This window comes from Anomalospiza imberbis, chromosome 5 (genome assembly GCF_031753505.1).
Source record: "Anomalospiza imberbis isolate Cuckoo-Finch-1a 21T00152 chromosome 5, ASM3175350v1, whole genome shotgun sequence".
Classification (NCBI taxonomy): Eukaryota; Metazoa; Chordata; class Aves; order Passeriformes; family Viduidae; genus Anomalospiza; species Anomalospiza imberbis.
Genome location: NC_089685.1, coordinates 171365 through 190488, shown reverse-complemented (window position 1 = coordinate 190488; position 19124 = coordinate 171365). Strand labels below are relative to the sequence as shown.

General features: G+C 58.7%; 2 protein-coding genes across 2 annotated transcripts; one reads left to right on the top strand and one right to left on the bottom strand.

Annotated features, from left to right (window-relative positions):
• Window positions 1-1319: 1319 nt before the first annotated feature.
• Window positions 1320-2192, bottom strand: LOC137473523 (uncharacterized). Its single transcript, XM_068189269.1, has one exon. The coding sequence runs from the start codon at window positions 2190-2192 to the stop codon at window positions 1320-1322; it is 873 nt and encodes a 290-aa protein (XP_068045370.1).
• CALU (calumenin) lies at window positions 1726-18607 on the top strand. Its single transcript, XM_068189291.1, has 7 exons — window positions 1726-1858; window positions 7724-7954; window positions 11908-12101; window positions 17096-17262; window positions 17364-17424; window positions 17705-17904; window positions 18000-18607. The coding sequence occupies exons 2-7, from the start codon at window positions 7734-7736 to the stop codon at window positions 18102-18104; spliced, it is 948 nt and encodes a 315-aa protein (XP_068045392.1). The 5' UTR covers window positions 1726-1858; window positions 7724-7733; the 3' UTR covers window positions 18105-18607.
• Window positions 18608-19124: the final 517 nt, after the last annotated feature.

The window sequence follows — 19124 nt, the reverse complement described above, 5'->3', positions numbered from 1 at the left end:
GCTCTGTGACTGCTCCGTGTGCTCTGTGTGACTGCTCTGTGCCCTCTGTGACCGCTCCGTGTGCTCTGTGACCGCTCCGTGTGCTCTGTGACCGCTCCGTGTCCTGTGTGACTGCTCTGTGCCCTCTGTGACCGCTCCGTGTGCTCTGTGACTGCTCCGTGTGCTCTGTGACTGCTCCGTGTGCTCTGTGACTGCTCCGTGCCCTGTGTGACTGCTCCGTGTGCTCTGTGACTGCTCCGTGCCCTGTGTGACTGCTCCGTGTGCTCTGTGACTGCTCCGTGCCCTGTGTGACTGCTCCGTGTTCTCTGTGTGACTGCTCCGTGTGCTCTGTGACCGCTCCGTGTGCTCTGTGACCGCTCCGTGCCCTCTGTGACTGCTCCGTGTGCCCTGTGTGACCGCTCCGTGCCCTCTGTGACTGCTCCGTGCCCTCTGTGACTGCTCCGTGTGCTCTGTGACTGCTCCGTGCCCTGTGTGACTGCTCCGTGGGCTCTGTGACTGCTCCGTGCCCTGTGTGACTGCTCCGTGTGCTCTGTGACTGCTCCGTGCCCTGTGTGACTGCTCCGTGTTCTCTGTGTGACTGCTCCGTGTGCTCTGTGACCGCTCCGTGTGCTCTGTGACCGCTCCGTGCCCTCTGTGACTGCTCCGTGTGCCCTGTGTGACCGCTCCGTGCCCTCTGTGACTGCTCCGTGCCCTCTGTGACTGCTCCGTGTGCTCTGTGACTGCTCCGTGCCCTGTGTGACTGCTCCGTGGGCTCTGTGACTGCTCCGTGTGCTCTGTGACTGCTCCGTGTGCCCTGTGACCGCTCCGTGCCCTCTGTGACCGCTCCATGTCCTGTGTGACTGTTCCATGTCCTCCAGTGACCAGGGCGTGACCAGGGGGTGACCAGGGCTGACCAGGGCTGACCAGGGGGTGACCAGGGGGTGACCAGGGCTGACCAGGGCTGACCAGGGCTGACCAGGGGGTGACCAGGGCTGACCAGGGCTGACCAGGGCTGACCAGGGGGTGACCAGGGCTGACCAGGGCTGACCAGGGCTGACCAGGGGGTGACCAGGGCTGACCAGGGGGTGACCAGGGGGTGACCAGGGCTGACCAGGGCTGACCAGGGGGTGACCAGGGCTGACCAGGGGGTGACCAGGGCTGACCAGGGGGTGACCAGGGGGTGACCAGGGCTGACCAGGGGGTGACCAGGGCTGACCAGGGGGTGACCAACGGGTGACCAGGGGGTGACCAGGGGGTGACCAGGGGCTGACCTGGGGGTGACCAGGGCTGACCTGGGGGTGACCAGGGCTGACCAGGGGTTGACCTGGGGGTGACCAGGGCTAACCAGGGGCTGGCCAGGGGGTGACCAGGGCTGACCAGGGGGTGACCAGGGGCTGACCGGGGGTGACCGGGGGTGACCAGGGGGTGACCAGGGGGTGACCAGGGGGGGACACTCGGCCCCGCTGCCCCAGCCCCGCCTCGGCTTTCCCGCCTTTTCCACACACGTGACTCTGCCCTTCCCGCACGCGCGTGCGCAGTGAGGCGCGGGGTGCCCGGGTGGGCGGGGCCGGCGGCCGGCGCGCGCCTGAGGACGTGGCGCTTTCCAGCCAATCAGCGCCCGCGTCCCCGGCAGGGTGGGCGGGGCCGGAGGGAGCGGGGCCGGAGGAGGGAGCGGGGGGCGGGGCGCGAGGCGGGGGCGGGCAAAGGGGCGGAGTGGCGGCAGAACAGACCAATCGGAAGGCGCATCGGTGCGGAGAGGGAGGCGTGGCTTGCCCGTGATTGGTGGGCGGGGAGGGCGCGCGGGGGGCCGTGCGGCGTGGCGCGGCGCCGACTTCCGGTGCGTGGAGCGGCGGCGGCAGCGGCGGCGGCGGTGGGGACGGTGAGGGACGGGCAGGGACCGGGATGGGCACCGGGGCCGGGGCCTGGGGCGCGGGGAAGCGGCGGGAGCGGCTCAGCGGGGCCGCTGCGGTGTGGCGGCAGCGCGGCGGCGGCAGCGCCGGGCCCGGTCTCCATGGGAACGGGCGGGAGCAGCGGCGCCGCCGCGTCCGCGACTCCTGCGGCCCGTCCCGCTGCGCGGTGCTGAGTCCCAGGGCCGCCCGTGAGCGGGCCCAGGGCGGGTGGGCTGGGCCGGTCGGGACCGCCGTTCCCGAGGACGGAGCCCCGTCCGCATCTCGCGACCCGGGCGGGACCGGCCCGCGGGAATCCATCGGCATGCCCGGGGCATCGGCCGGGAGAACGGGCTGTGGGACCCCGGGGACCCCCGGGATAACGGGCTGTGGGACCCCGGGGACCCCGGGATAGCGGGCTGTGGGACCCCCGGGATAACGGGCTGTGGGATCCCCGGGATCCCCGGGATAACGGGCTGTGGTACTCCCGGACCCCCGGGATAACGGGCTGTGGGACCCCCGGGATAACGGGCTGTGGGACCCCGGGGACTCCCGGGATACCGGGCTGTGGGACCCCCGGGACCCACGAGATACCGGGCTGTGGGACCCCCGGATACCGGGCTGTGGGACCCCCGGATACCGGGCTGTGGGACCCGCGGTGCTGCCCTGCGCGGGGGCACCACCCGAGGAGGTGCCGCCCCAAGCCCGTGCTCCTGTCCCGCAGCTCTCGGTGCCCCCAGAACTGTGGGGCTGGTCTGGGGCAGGACCAGGCGGTTTCTAGCCCGGGATTGGTTTTGGCTCCCGATGTCTCCCCACATCCATTCATCCTTCTCAGGGCCGGGATTCCCCTCAGCCCTGCTGTGCCCCTGGGGTGGCACCGCGCGGTCCACTTAATTGTTCCCTGGCCGCTCCAATGGGATGTGTTCCATAAAAAGCTGAAACAGGCTGATTCCCAAACCTGAACAAATGGCGTTGCCCGTGGGGGGTTTTATGGGATCCTGTTGGCCTCCCACATGGGAAATGTGTGTCCGGAGGGGCTTCTTCCCATCAGTTTCCTCTAAATGTTACCACAGTTCCAAGCCCAGTGCAGGATCCTGAATTCCTCTGTCAGTATCCTAGCAAACCCAGTGGGAATTCTGGGTTCCTCCATCAACTGCTCATCAAACCCACCTGAAATTCCGAGATTCTCCATCAGTATCCTTGGAATCTCAAGGTCCTCCATCAGTATCCCACCCTAGCCCCTCTGGAATTCCGAGTTCCTCCCCAGCTGAGGGTCTGGACCCCCATTCTGACCCCCACATCTTCCCACCACTGGCTCCTCTCCCGACTTCCCTGCAGTTCACCCAGAGACCCTTTATTGGGAGGGAAAGGATCCGCTGCCAAAGGCAGTGCTGGGAGGAGAGCGGCTCTGCTTTCCCTCGGGTTGGGATCTCCACAGGAAATCCAGAGCCCATCCCCTCGGGCAGCAGGAGCTGCTGGTGCTGCCAGGTTTTCCTGGAGAATTGTTTGTGGATAACCGTGGGTTTGTGGGTTTTGGTCTCTCTGATCACCTTTCCTGGCCCCCGGCACTGCCCGGATCCGGCTTGGAGCTCTGATCACTTCCAAGGGCCTCCCGGGCGCTGTGTGGACACTGACAGATAAAATCGGGCTGTTTGACCCGTTCCAGGTCACTCTGTGCTCCAGGCTGGGCTGATCCTGGGATCAGCACGTGGCTGGGCAGGCCCCGGCTCTGGGATGTGCCCTGAGGGAGCAGGAGTCAGCTCCTGGGGACGGGGATACCCAGGGATACCAGGAGTCAGCTCCTGGGGACAGGGATACCCAGGGATACCAGGAGTCAGCTCCTGGGGACAGGGATACCCAGGCATACCAGGAGTCAGCTCCTGGGGACAGGGACACCCAGGGATACCAGGAGTCAGCTCCTGGGGACAGGGACACCCAGGGATACCAGGAGTCAGCTCCTGGGGACGGGGATACCCAGGGATACCAGGAGTCAGCTCCTGGGGACAGGGATACCCAGGGATACCAGGAGTCAGCTCCTGGGGACAGGGATACCCAGGCATACCAGGAGTCAGCTCCTGGGGACAGGGACACCCAGGGATACCAGGAGTCAGCTCCTGGGGACAGGGACACCCAGGGATACCAGGAGTCAGCTCCTGGGGACAGGGATACCCAGGGATACCAGGAGTCAGCTCCTGGGGACAGGGACACCCAGGGATACCAGGAGTCAGCTCCTGGGGACAGGGACACCCAGGGATACCAGGAGTCAGCTCCTGGGGACAGGGACACCCAGGGATACCAGGAGTCAGCTCCTGGGGACAGGGATACCCAGGGATACCAGGAGTCAGCTCCTGGGGACAGGGATACCCAGGGATACCAGGAGTCAGCTCCTGGGGACAGGGACACCCAGGGATACCAGGAGTCAGCTCCTGGGGACAGGGACACCCAGGGATACCAGGAGTCAGCTCCTGGGGACAGGGACACCCAGGGATACCAGGAGTCAGCTCCTGGGGACAGGGATACCCAGGGATACCAGGAGTCAGCTCCTGGGGACAGGGATACCCAGGGATACCAGGAGTCAGCTCCTGGGGACAGGGATACCCAGGGATACCAGGAGTCAGCTCCTGGGGACAGGGATACCCAGGGATACCAGGAGTCAGCTCCTGGGGACAGGGATACCCAGGGGAGCGGGACTTGGCTCCTTGGGATGGGAATACCCAGGGCTCCATGTACACCTGGCACTGGCTTTCCCTCCTGGAAGGTTTCTCCTCCCCAGAAACACTAAAACAGTGACTTTTCCTCTTCATAACCCAAATCCCCTCACCATGCCCCCTCCTTCCCCACTTCCAAGGAATTGAAGTTTGTGGGTTTTCTGTGTCTGATAAATCGTCTTTCAAAAAGAGGAAGGAAGGGCTTTTCCATGTCCTTTCCCCCGTGTCCCGCCACCACTCTCTTGGTTTGACACGGGACCAGTCCCAGGTCACTCCTGGTCATTCCTGGGTCACTCCCAGGGCAGAACTCCTTGGTGTGAGTTCAGGTTAAAGGGCTGGGGTTCAGGCTAAAGGGGAATACCTGGATTTTAAACCACAGACTTAAAGAGATAAGGAACGGCAATACCCGGGTTTACATTTATGTTTAAGAGCTCTGGATGGGGAAGACCTGGATGTAAATTTAAAGGGGTAAGGATGGGAAATATGCTGGGTTTAAATTTAGGTTAAAGCAATAAGGATGGGGAATGTATTGAATTAAATTTGCATTTAAGAGCTCTGGGTGGTGAATATCTGGATTAAATTTAGAGTGAAAGAGTTAAAAATCATAAATATCTTGATTACAGTTTAAGGCTAAATACATCAGGATGATGAATACCTGGACTGAAATGTAAAGAGATCAGGATGGGGAACACCTGGATCTGTGATAGGATCTAAGCTGGGATCTCAGTGACAAGCATGGGGAGCACCTGAGTTTCCGCTGGGATTTAAAGGGATGAGCCTCTGGAATCCTTCCAGAGGATCCCAGGCACATTTGGGTGGTTTGGTCAGGCGGGTCCCAGTGCGGCGGGATTGGGTCTGTGGGGGAGGATTCACCCGCAGCGGGTCTGGGGGAGCACCAGGGCTTGGGGGAGGAGAGCAGGGGGGTGTGTGCACGTCCTCCACGTTCCTCCCATCTGGATCCACTTCCTTCCTTCCTTCCTTCCTTCCTGCCAGGACCCCTTTCCCCACCCCTGGATCCCTTCCCAGCCCAGCCGCCGCTCTGAGGGGCTCTGGGATGGGGTCGGGAGCAGCTCCAGGGAAACGGGACATTGCCCACGTGCTCAGGGGCTGGAAATTCCCTGTGCCCTGATAATTGCTGTTAATTAATCCCTGTGCCCCGATAATCTCTGTTAATTAGTTACTGTGCCCTGATAATCTGTGTTAGTTTATCCCTGTGCCCTGATAATCCGTGTCAGTGAATCACTTTTGCCCAGATAACCCATATTAGTTAATTACAGTGCCCTGATAATTAGGATCAATTAATAAATCTGACCTGAGAATATGCAGGAATTCATCCTTTTCCCACATAATTTGCATTTATTAGTCATTTGTGCCCACACAAATCTGCACTAATTCTTCATTTTCCCGAACAGTGTGCAGTAATTCCCCATTTTTCCCAGACAGTCCGCATTAAATCTCCATCTTTGCCCGGACAGCCCGTATTTATCATTTCATCCAGATTATCTGGATTAATTGATCATTTTTGCTCCCATAATCTGTTTTCTCCCCAATAATTTGCTCTAGTCCCCCATTTTTCTGAGATAACTGGCCCTAAACCCTATTCTTCCCAAGCAACCTGCCCTAATCCCCATTTTTCCTCAACAGCATGCCCTATTCCTGTCCCTCCCTGTTCTGACCCTGGTGCTGCCTGGTGCCCGTTGCGGTGTCCCTGGCCCATCCTGGTGTCCCTGTCCCACTGTCCCTGTCCCGTGGTGGTGTCCCTGTCCTGGTGTCCCTGACCCACGGCGCTGTCCCTGTCTTGCTGTCCCTGTCCCAATGCGATGTCCCTGTCCCACGGCAGTGTCCCTGTCCCACGGTGATGTCCCTGTCCCATGTTGATGTCCCCATCCCACCCCACTGTCCCTGTCCCAGTGTCCCTGTCACTGTCCCAGTGTCCCTGTCCCACGGCAGTGTCCCTGTCCCACGGCGCTGTCCCTGTCCCAGTGTCCCTGTCCCACTGCAGTGTCCTTGTCCCATGGCAGCGTTCCTGTCCCACTGCAGTGTCCCTGTCCCAGTGTCGCTATCCAATGGCAGTGTCCCTGTCCCAGTATCCCTGTCCCACGGCGCTGTCTCTGTCCCATGGCAGTGTCCCTGTCCCAGTGTCCCTGTCCCACGGCAGTGTCCCTGTCCCAGTGTCCCTGTCCCAGTGTCCCTGTCCCACTACACTGTCCCTGTCCCAGTGTCCCTGTCCCACGGCAGTGTCCCTGTCCCACTGCACTGTCCCTGTCCCAGTGTCCCTGTCCCACTGCACTGTCCCTGTCCCAGTGTCCCTGTCCCACTGCACTGTCCCTGTCCCAGTGTCCCTGTCCCACTGCACTGTCCCTGTCCCAGTGTCCCTGTCCCACGGTGTTGTCCCTGTCCCAGCGTCCTTGTCCCACGGCAGTGTCCCTGTCCCAGTGTCCCCGTCCCACGGCGCTGTCCCTGTCCCAGTGTCCCTGTCCCATGGCAGTGTCCCTGTCCCAGTGTCCCTGTCCCACGGCAGTGTCCCTGTCCCAGTGTCCCTGTCCCACTACACTGTCCCTGTCCCAGTGTCCCTGTCCCACTGCACTGTCCCTGTCCCAGTGTCCCTGTCCCACTACACTGTCCCTGTCCCAGTGTCCCTGTCCCACTGCACTGTCCCTGTCCCAGTGTCCCTGTCCCACGGCAGTGTCCCTGTCCCACTGCACTGTCCCTGTCCCAGTGTCCCTGTCCCACGGTGTTGTCCCTGTCCCAGCATCCTTGTCCCATGGCAGTGTCCCTGTCCCAGTGTCCCCGTCCCACGGCGCTGTCCCTGTCCCAGTGTCCCTGTCCCATGACAGCGTCCCTGTCCCAGTGTCCCCGTCCCACTGCACTGTCCCTGTCCCAGTGTCCCCGTCCCACGGCGCTGTCCCTGTCCCAGTGTCCCTGTCCCATGACAGCGTCCCTGTCCCAGTGTCCCCGTCCCACTGCACTGTCCCTGTCCCAGTGTCCCCGTCCCACGGCGCTGTCCCTGTCCCAGTGTCCCTGTCCCATGACAGCGTCCCTGTCCCAGTGTCCCCGTCCCACGGCGCTGTCCCTGTCCCAGTGTCCCTGTCCCATGACAGCGTCCCTGTCCCAGTGTCCCCGTCCCATGGCGCTGTCCTGTCCCCACAGGCCTGGCACGATGCGGTTCCCGTGGCTCCTGCTGTGCCTGGGCGTGTGGGCGCTGTGCGGCTCGGCCAAGCCCACGGAGCGCAAGGAGCGGGTGGTGCGGGAGGCCCCGCTCAGCACCCGCGAGCACGACGACGCCCAGAGCTTCGACTACGACCACGACGCCTTCCTGGGCGCCGACGAGGCCAAGAGCTTCGACCAGCTCACCCCGGAGGAGAGCAAGGAGCGCCTGGGGTAAGGACAGCTTCCCGACCCTTCCCAGAGCGGGAATGCAGCCGCACGTGCACCGCTCCCCCTGTGGGAGGCCCTGTTCCCAGCCTAGGAATTCATGTCCGGCACCAGGCATTCCCCAAAAAGTCACCGGAGCCATTTCCTGTGCCAGCCATTCCCCAAAAGTCCAGAGCAGGGAGGGGGGAGTCTGCGCTGTGCCATGCTCACTCCGTGTGCTCTGGGTGCCTCTGGAGCCCCTGGGGTCACTGGTATTTCTCACTTGGGAGCTGGGAAAACAGAGCCTGTATGGAAATTCCCCTCCGGCGTCTCTGCTGAGACCCCAGGATGGCTGTGCCTCCCCTCAGATCCAGGATGGCCGTTCTTCCCCTGGGATCTGGCCGTTCTTCCCCTGGGATCTGGCCGTTCTTCCCCTGGGATCTGGCCGTTCTTCCCCTGGGATCTGGCTGTGCTTCCCCTGGGATCTGGCTGTGCTTCCCCTGGGATCTGGCCGTTCTTCCCCTGGGATCTGGCCGTTCTTCCCCTGGGATCTGGCCGTGTCTCCCCTGGGATCTGGCCTGGGATGGTTCCGGGAGCCATGCTGGCTGGGTGCCCTGCAGCAGCTGCTGCCGCAGTTGTTCTGGGGCTCGGGGTGGCTCAGACCTGGGAACTGCAGCCTCCAGCAGGGCCGGGGTGGGGCTGGGGGACAGAGGCTCCCTGGGGAGCTCAGGACACTTCTCAGCATGTCCAGTCATCTTGGAACTGGGTGCCTTTGGCTGGGTTTTCATGGAATGGTTTGTGTGGGAAGGGAGCTCAGAGCCCCTGCAGTGCCACCCCTGCCATGGCAGGGACACCTCCCACTGTCCCAGGCTGCTCCAGCCCCAGGGTCCAGCCTGGCCCTGGGACATTCCAGGGATCCAGGGGCAGCCCCAGCTGCTCTGGGCACCCTGTGGCAGGGCCTGCCTGCCCTCCCAGCCAGGAATTCCTTCCCAGTATCCCACCTGAATCTCTCTTTTAGTCAGACTTGATTTTTTCAGCCGAGCATCCCAACCTTGCTGCTGCTGGAGGAGCGCCTACCATAGCCCATGGTGAATTTTGGGCTGTTTTTTGGGAATGGTGCTCCCTGATGGGAAAGAAAAGCTCAACCACGTGTGGGTGCTGGGGACACTTCCAGAGTGAGCCAATTCCCACAGCGGGATGTGCAGGGCAGGGTGTGCCAGGTGGAGGTGCCTGGATGGGTGCCATCCATCCCTATGGATAGTCCAGGCTCCCAGCGGGAAGGAGGTGCTGGCCTCTCCCCCAGCACTTCTTGGCCGGAGGGGATTTCCTCCCTCCGGGGACAATTTAAACTGGAAAACCCCTTGATCCCTTGGAGCCAGGCCCTGGTCGCTCCATAAGCTCCAAAATATAGGATCTGGGAGGCTTTTTGCCTCCTGGCACAATCAGAGCGTGCCTCGATGCCCCTGCAGCAGCGTCAGATCCCAGGGAAGCTGGGCCTCCCCCGGCCTCTCCCGATCCCAGGGCTGCGATCCCAGAGCTCCGTCACGGCTCAATCCCATTGTTCTGCCGAGTTACCGCCGGAACGCCTTTCCATCGGGGATTTGCCGCACAAACAGCCCCAGTCCCGTCCGCGGGGGCCATCCCGAGCTGGAGGTGCTTTGATAAGCTGTTATCGCGGGCTGCTTCAGTGAGCTCTGTCCTTCAGCGGGGCTGTGCTGCAGCAAGGGCCGCTTTTCCTGCCCGAGCTCCGGCTCCGCTGCCCTCGCTGCCTTCCGGGGCTTTGGGCGCGCCGTGTCCCGGCGGCTGTGCCGTTCCCTGGCAGCGGCACCGGGCACGCCGAGCCCTGGGAGCAGCGAGTGGGAACGGCGAGCAGCTGCCGGCCCTTCCCCAACATCTGCTGCCTGCCCGGGCAGGGGGGCAGGACGGGGCTTTGGGAAAGTGGAAGGGTTTGGTGGCTGCTGCCCTGGGAAAGCAGCCGGGAGCAGCTGGTGCCAGCCCCCGGAGCAGGGTGGGGAGGAGGTTTGGGAGCTTCCTGAGCGCTCGGCTCTGGGCTGGAGAGGGTTTGACTTCCCTGGGAAGCTGTTCCTTAGTTAACCCTGTAGAAACTGCCCTGGAAAAATGGCTGGGCCATCTACCCCTGACGGCTCTGGTCCTCCATTCCAGGGATTTTTCCTAATAAATCCCATTGCCGGTGGTGTACCTTCTTGGGAGAGGGAAACACGGAATATTTTCCCTGAAATAGGAAGAATTTGACAGATTTATTTGTGGTTTATATACCTACATGGACAAATGTTTAATATCCATGTGATACTTTATGTAATTCTAAGCAGAATCTTACAATATTGATTGACCTGTTATATACTTATATGGAAAATTCTGAATATTTATGTGACATTTTGCATATTGCTGTGTTTGATCAGAAATATTAGAAGGGATGCTTTGCACATTGATATATACAATTCTGAAGTATTTCTGTAATATTTTACGTATTTCTGCATAAATTTGGGCACTATTGATGAGCTATTTTTTATATTTACATATTTATTTTATATATTTCTCTTTAAAATCACTCAGGTCTCCAAGCCCTGCCCACTGCCCCCACTTTGGCCTCTCACTGCCAGAACTAAATTCCACATTTTCCTCTTGTTCTTCCAGTCTCTCTCCAGCTTCTTGTTGCCAGGAACATCCTTTGTGCCACAGAGGAATTCCTGGTTTTCCTAGACCAAGGCAATTCTGAAACACGGAAACCTGGGTGTGAGCATGGGTGGCTCCAGTGCCCAGTTTTCCCTTTGAGTCAGTATTTTTGGAATTAATAGTCCTAGCAGTGATCTAAAATTTAAAATTCCGTGTTTTCCACCTGTCTTCTAAAATTCCTCAGATACCTGGGCTGGAGCTAAGGATTCCTGAACTGTTTTCCGTTAAACCTTCACGTTAAAGGAAAAAAACAGGATCCCGCTTCACCAGACAAAGGATTTTGGGACCGTTATCCCCGGTTTTCATCCAAGGAGCCCAAAACTTCTCCAGCACAGAGCTGGGTGTTGTCTGGGGAGCGACCGCTGCGGATCGAGCAGCCCCCCACCCCCCGGCTCCATCTGCCCCTGGATCCTGCATTCCTGCCGGCCTTTCCTACAGCTGCTGCTAAAAATAACGGAGGCACGCGGCTCTGGGGCTGCGGCTCCGGTGTCTGCCCCGGGCAGCGGGCGGGACCGGCCCAGCACCGGGGCTGCGCTGCTCCGCTGGGCTTGGGCGGCTCCGATTCCTCCCGCAGAGCCAAACTTCCCGGGTTTAGCAGAAATTTGCATCCGTGCTCCTCGCCCGTCGCCGGCGAGGCAGGAGGACATGCCGATGGAGCTTTCCTAAGATTTGACAGGGAAGGGTTTCCCCTAAAATTCGTAATTCCTGAAAGAACCAAAACCTGAGTAGTTCAAGAGTGGCCAAGATGGTGATTTCCATGTCTGAGCCAGTGTTTCCTGTGTCCAAAACAGCGTTTTGGCAGCTGACCTGGCTTTTCAGCAGCTAACCCAAATGTTGGTTTTAAAGGTAAACTTCTCAAATGGTTGAATTTGCAAATTCCATAACCACCTCAAACTTTCTCCTGGCATCACCAGGAGAGGCAGAGCCAATATTCCCATTTTTAATATAAATATGGGTCTGTACTCATCACCTGCACCACCTTGGTCAAAGGACACATGGATGGGTCTTTCCCAGGGGCTTAAAAGGAATTTTTTCCCATGAAACTCATAATTTCTGAAGAAACCAAAACCTGAGTGGTCCAAAAGTGGCCGAGCCAGGGATTTTCGTGTCTGAGCCAGAGTTTTTGCAGCTGAACCGTACGTTGGTTTTAAGGATAAACTCTCCAAATGGTTTAATTCCCCAATTCTGTAATGACCTCAACTTGCCCCCTCTGCCCCTTCCCATTCCCTCTCTGCTAACCCCTCATTTTTTTTAACTTTTGCTGCATTTCTCTGTGTTTCCCACAGGAAGATTGTAGGGAAAATAGATGAGGATGGAGATGGGTTTGTGACAGTGGAGGAGCTGAAGGCCTGGATCAAGTTTGCCCAAAAGCGCTGGATTTATGAGGATGTGGAGCGCCAGTGGAAGGGCCATGACCTCAATGAGGACGGGCTTGTTTCCTGGGAGGAGTATAAAAATGCCACCTATGGATATATCCTGGGTAGGTCCTGGCTCTTGGGATGAGCCTCTCCTGGAGCAAGCAGCTGGGATGTCCTGCTCTGCCTTGTGTCGCTGAGGGTTGGTGGGTTGGTCAGCGTGGGCTCGTGGCACAGTGGTCTGTGGGTGGTCATGGATTGGGATGGGCTCGTGGCACAGTGGTCAGTGAGTGGTCATGGATTGGGATGGGCTCGTGGCACAGTGGTCAGTGGGTGGTCATGGATTGGGATGGGCTCGTGGCACAGTGGTCAGTGGGTGGTCATGGATTGGGATGGGCTCGTGGCACAGTGGTCTGTGGGTGGTCATGGATTGGGATGGGCTTATGGCACAGTGGTCAGTGGGTGGTCATGGATTGGGATGGGCTCGTGGCACAGTGGTCTGTGGGTGGTCATGGATTGGGATGGGCTCGTGGCACAGTGGTCAGTGAGTGGTCATGGATTGGGATGGGCTCATGGCACAGTGGTCAGTGGGTGGTCATGGATTGGGATGGGCTCGTGGCACAGTGGTCAGTGGGTGGTCATGGATTGGGATGGGCTCGTGGCACAGTGGTCAGTGGGTGGTCATGGATCAGGGTGGGCTCGTGGCACAGTGGTCAGTGGGTGGTCATGGATTGGGATGGGCTCGTGGCACAGTGGTCAGTGGGTGGTCATGGATTGGGATGGGCTCGTGGCACAGTGGTCAGTGAGTGGTCATGGATTGGGATGGGCTCGTGGCACAGTGGTCAGTGAGTGGTCATGGATTGGGATGGGCTCGTGGCACAGTGGTCAGTGGGTGGTCATGGATTGGGATGGGCTCGTGGCACAGTGGTCAGTGAGTGGTCATGGATTGGGATGGGCTCGTGGCACAGTGGTCAGTGGGTGGTCATGGATCAGGGTGGGCTCGTGGCACAGTGGTCAGTGGGTGGTCATGGATTGGGATGGTCTCGTGGCACAGTGGTCAGTGGGTGGTCATGGATTGGGATGGGCTCACGGAGTGGTGGTGGGTCGGATGGACACGGATCCGGATGGGGTTGTGGTGAAGGGGGAGTTTGGGGCCTGGATTAGGAAGTTGTGGTTGAGAGTGTGGAGCTGTGCTTGGCTGGTGCTTGGCTGACCTGAGATGGATTTGTTCCCTGGGATAAGCACAGCAATGTGATGTAGGATGTGGCCTTGGCATACATGGGGCCAGCTGGAGCAGATGTCCCCAAGATGTTATAATTTAAAGCCTCTAAAACTCTGTAAATTGATCTCCTGGTGACATTAGCAAAGAGAAATCCAAGAAAAAGAACCCAAAATACATGGAAATCTTCCCAATGTAAAGTTTACACACCTCACACCCTCCTTTTCCCCTCTGCAGCCACACTTGGGCATTATTAATGTCCCTGGTGACAAATTGAGCTCTGGGCTGAATCCAGGTGATTTTGGGATGAATGGCATGTGGGAATAGGGTTTTCCAGCCCTTTGGAATTCCTGGCTTGTGGGAGAATTTGGGACCTGCAGGTGGAACCCACTGCTCTGCGGCTGTGGAGCCACCTTGGTGTGCCCATTGCATCCCCAAACCCAACAAACCACTAGCAGAGGTTTCAGTCGCTTTCCCTTGTCCTGGGAGCAGTGTTAGACCCCAGAACTCAGGGATTTTGGGACACTTGCTGGGCCAGTAGTGTGGCATGGCTTCAGGCATCCCTGGGAGTGAGGGAAGCAACAGCACTTTTGGGGTTAAAACCTTAAACCCTCAAGCCCTGTGCCAGCTCTGGCCTCCAGCACTGTAGACTGGCCCGGGTGGAGGAGCTGCAGCTCTGGAGTGTCGAATCCACTCTAATTTCCTAAATATTGCCAAAAATAGTCAAAGTGCTCCGCGGGATGTGCAGAGGGGGAGCCGCTGCACAGGAGGCTCATCCATCTCCCTTGGGATCAGGGAGGATCTGGATTTGCTGTGCTGGTGGCCAGGGAAGGCCCCATGACACCCCCGGGCTGGGGCAGCACCTCCCAAACCTCCCTTTGCCGTGGGTTCCTGGGGTCTGGGCTAATCTGCTTGTGTAAATCCAGCCTGGAAGGGGGCAGAGAGGTCCTGGGAGGGGTTTGAGCACTGTTTGAGGAGTTTAGGGTGGCGTTTAGGACCTGCAGGTCTTGGATAGGGAAAAGTATGAACATCCACAAGGAAAAGCCTTAATGAGAGAACCCTGAATTAACAGAGCCCCCTTAATGAGCTCAAGGAGGAGCTCCCTCCCGCAGTGGAGCGGCGCGTGGGAAGCGCCCAGCCCCCGGCACGGCCGGTTCCAAGGCTGGAGCAGCGCTGGAGGCCGCGTGCCCTTGGCAGGCCCCGGAGGAGCCTCCACTCCTGCTGCTCCCACATACTTGTGTCCTTACGGAGTGCCGGGAGGATCCTGCCTCACGCGCTGGCCCTGGCTCCTCTCGGCAGGAATTACTTTTCCACAGCTCTTTGCTGCTAAAATGTTCCCCTGTCTTCTCCTCGCTCCCCTCCCTGGCCAGACTGGGGCTGGAATGCCTCTGGAAGTACCTCCTGAGTGTTGACCCGTGGCCAAGGGATGCATGGGGCCAGGCATCGCCCTCAGTTGCTCTGGAGGGTCCAGAATGTGGTGTTTTGTCGGCAAAACAAGGTGCTGGGAGTGGTTTTATTAATTCATTCATTACACACCAGGATGAGTCACGGGGTGGCCCCCAGAAGTGTCACAGAGCAGCGTGGGGTTCTGCTGGGGGGAGTCCTGGGAAGCAGGGAATATCAAGTGATAAACGTCCAAGAGCTTCATCTGAGACTGGAAATTCCTTTGAAACTCCCTTCAAAATCAGAATATTATCATCATCAGCAGCACTCCTATTTTTGTTAATTCCTCAGTCCCATGGTGGGATCCAAAACCAGGACGGAAGATGTTGGGTTGAGTTTGTGGCTTTGCTGCCATACTCTGAGCAAAACCCCCAGCTCTGTCTGCTTCCCCTCCCTCTGGTCCCCCAAACCTCTCCCAGCCCAGGACCAAGGCAGGAAGGAACTTTGGGGGCTTTGGGAGGTTTAACCCTTTTTAACCCATCTGCCCCCCCACCATTCCCCCATCAAACCCATTAATTATCTCAACAGCAATTAAGGAATCATCTATTAATGGTGCTGGTCCTGAAGGTTTCCTTGTTCGGGGCTATGCTGCTTCTCAAGGCAAAACCTTGGGAACAGAATGGGGAATTTGGGGTTCATTCTGCCCTAGAGCTGCCTTAAAGTCAAAATCTTTGGATATTTAATGGATGCTCCAGAGCTCCTTAATCCTGAGCCCCGTAATCCAGGGCTCCTCAATGCGTGCCTTTTGTCCCAGATAACACAGCAGGGACACAGGGGCTTTTGGACCTTCTTATTAGATGGGGCCTGCCTCTGGCTTAACTTAAGCAGAGCGTGGCAGTGTCCCCCAGGATTCACGTTCTCCATGGGCTGCTGGACACTGCTGTGTCTGGAACTCCTGTCCTGCTGCTGGTGGGGCTGTGCCAAGTGGCCACGCGTGCCCCACGGTCTCACCCGGCCGATGCCTCCTGGCCCTGCCACTGCCAGCAGCGAGTGAGATCCCCTTACACATTCCCCTCCCAAAATAGTTCACATTGAGCCTCTGGCCGTGCCGGCCAAAGCCCCCAAGCCCTGTCTTTTGTGGCCTCTCCCTGGGAATGCCATGATCCCAGGGCTTCTGCAGCTCCTCCTCCTCCTGGCAGTGGGCACAGGAGAGAAGTGGTGGCTGCAGCTGAGCTTGTGTTGGCAAAGCGTTGGGAAGTTGTGCTGAGAGAGAGGAAGTTGAGTTGAGTTTGAGGTGGGGTGGAGGATGTTGAGGTTGCATTGAGGAAATTGAAGATGAGAAGGTTATGTTCAGGAGGTTGAGTGGAGGAGGTTGAGGTTGGGTTGGGCTGAATGTTGAGGTTGGGTTGAGGAGACTGAAGTTGTCTTGAGGTTGAAGTTGAGAGGAAGTTGAGGTTCAGTAGAGGAGGTTGAGCTTGAGCTGAGGTTGAACTGAGAATGTAGTGTTGTGTTGAGGTTGTGTTGGTGGTTACTGGGTCCTCGTCCTGCTGAGCTGACCCAGCGTTGGGTTGAGGTTGTGTGGGTTGTTACGGGGTCCTCGTCCTGCCCAAGCTGACCCAGCGTTGGGTTGAGGTTGTGTGGGTGGTTACGGGGTCCTCGTCCTGCTGAGCTGACCCAGCGTTGGGTTGAGGTTGTGTGGGTGGTTACGGGGTCCTCGTCCTGCTGAGCTGACCCAGCGTTGGGTTGAGGTTGTGTGGGTGGTCACGGGGTCCTCGTCCTGCCCGAGCTGACCCAGCGTTGGGTTGAGGTTGTGTGGGTGGTTACGGGGTCCTCGTCCTGCTGAGCTGACCCAGCGTTGGGTTGAGGTTGTGTGGGTGGTTACGGGGTCCTCGTCCTGCCCGAGCTGACCCAGCGTTGGGTTGAGGTTGTGTGGGTTGTTACGGGGTCCTCGTCCTGCTGAGCTGACCCAGCGTTGGGTTGAGGTTGTGTGGGTGGTTACAGGGTCCTCGTCCTGCCCAAGCTGACCCAGCGTTGGGTTGAGGTTGTGTGGGTGGTTACGGGGTCCTCGTCCTGCTGAGCTGACCCAGCGTTGGGTTGAGGTTGTGTGGGTGGTTACGGGGTCCTCGTCCTGCCCGAGCTGACCCAGCGTTGGGTTGAGGTTGTGTGGGTTGTTACGGGGTCCTCGTCCTGCTGAGCTGACCCAGCGTTGGGTTGAGGTTGTGTGGGTGGTTACAGGGTCCTCGTCCTGCCCAAGCTGACCCAGCGTTGGGTTGAGGTTGTGTGGGTGGTTACGGGGTCCTCGTCCTGCTGAGCTGACCCAGCGTTGGGTTGAGGTTGTGTGGGTGGTTACGGGGTCCTCGTCCTGCTGAGCTGACCCAGCGTTGGGTTGAGGTTGTGTGGGTGGTTACGGGGTCCTCGTCCTGCTGAGCTGACCCAGCGTTGGGTTGAGGTTGTGTGGGTGGTCACGGGGTCCTCGTCCTGCTGAGCTGACCCAGGTGCTCCCTGTGCTCCCTCCAGATGATCCAGACCCTGACGATGGCTTCAACTACAAACAGATGATGGTGCGGGACGAGCGGCGCTTCAAGATGGCCGACAAGGACGGGGACCTGGCGGCCACCAAGGAGGAGTTCACGGCCTTCCTGCACCCTGAGGAGTACGACTACATGAAGGACATCGTGGTGCAGGTGGGGCCAGCACAGAGGCACTTGGGGCAGCTCTGGTGGCAGGTGGTCACTGAGGGGCAGGAATTGCCCCGGGCCCAGCTCACGCTGGCATCTTCTTGTAGGAAACCATGGAGGACATTGACAAGAACGGCGATGGTTTCATTGACCTGGAGGAGTACATCGGTGAGACACTGCTCCATGTCCTGTCCGTGTCCCCTCAGTGTCCCTGTCCCGTGGGAGCCACTGCCACCGTGTCCTACCAAGTCCTCCCCCTCACAGAATGTTCTTCTTTCTCTCAACTTCCACCTGCCCCCAGGCCTCCACCGAGGATTTTTGGGTGAAATCATGACCCAGGTGGTGCTTTGGGGTTTTGGGGATGGATTTAGGGAGCTCAAGGCTTTGGGTCAATCCTTGGGGTGGGGACTGGGCCATGGGGCTGATCCTGATCCTGCTGTCCCCCCAGGTGACATGTACAGCCAGGATGGTGACGCTGATGAGCCTGAGTGGGTGAAGACGGAGCGGGAGCAGTTCGTGGAGTTCCGGGACAAGAACCGGGATGGGAAGATGGACAAGGAGGAGACCAAGGATTGGATCCTGCCCTCGGACTATGACCACGCCGAGGCTGAGGCCCGGCACCTCGTCTATGAGTCCGACCAGGACAAGGTGGGCCAGCAGCTCTGGGGGGTTTTGGGGAGCGGGATGGGAGGAGTGGGGAAATAGCGGGATGGGGAAATAGCGGGATGTGGCATTCCCTGCAGGACGGGAAGCTGACGCGGGAGGAGATCGTGGACAAGTCAGACCTGTTCGTGGGCAGCCAGGCCACGGACTTCGGGGAGGCGCTGGTGCGGCACGACGAGTTCTAGGCTCGACGCCGGCACCCCTTTGTGGGCTCCGTCCCTCGCGGAGGCCGTTCCTGCCGCGGAGAATCCCCATCCCGGCTCCCGGGGACGGGGCTCGGGAAAGCCACACTCCCCCGGCACCTGGGGCTCGTCTCGTTGTGGGTTTTCCCGGGATTTTAATGACTTTTGGGTTATTTTTGTATGTTTTGGTTTTACCACGTGTGGGAACAGCTCCCCTGGCGCGGGGGCAGCGATGGGGCTGCCCGGGGCTGCGGGGCCCGGGGGCCTGGGTGGGAGTGGGAAATTCACAGAGGGATTGGGATTGGAATTGCAGTTGGAATAAAAATTAGAATTGGAATTGGAATTAAAGCTGAAATTGAAATTAAAATTGGAATTTGAATTGGACTGAAATTTGCATTAAAAATGGAATTGGAATTAAACATTGAAATCAAAGTTGAAAATTGAAATTTAAATGGAATTGGAACGAAATAAGTGAAATTGAATTAAATGGAAACACTGATGTGAAATTGGAATGAAAAGTGAACATTGAAATGAAAATTCAAACCCAAGGAAACCCCAAAAACTATCAGAGCAGCAGCAGGACCCAGGGGGTGACCCGGAGGTGACCCCAGGGAGGTTGGACCCTCCTCCCCTGTCGCTGCCCCGTGGGATCTGGGCAAGACCCTTCCCCCCAGCCCCACTCCAAGTGCCTTGAATCCCCCAAACCTCTGGGGGAGGGCCTCATCCCACCCCGCTCTGGGACAGTTCCCGAGGTTTTCTCTCTTCTGTGTTGTTTGTCCCCCTGCAGCCACCAGAGCTGCGTGGAATCGGGCCTGGCCTTCTCCAAATTCCCAGGTTTTCCCTTTAATCCTTTCCCAAAGATTTCCAAGGGCTGACCGGATCCTCTCATCTCCTCCTCCTCCTCCTCCTCTTTCTACTCCTCCTTTTCCTCCCCTCACTAAATCCAGTGGTAAGTGGGTTGGGAATATGGCCCCATGCAGGGCTTGGGAATCTGGGAATGCTGGGGGTGATCTGGGAATGTCG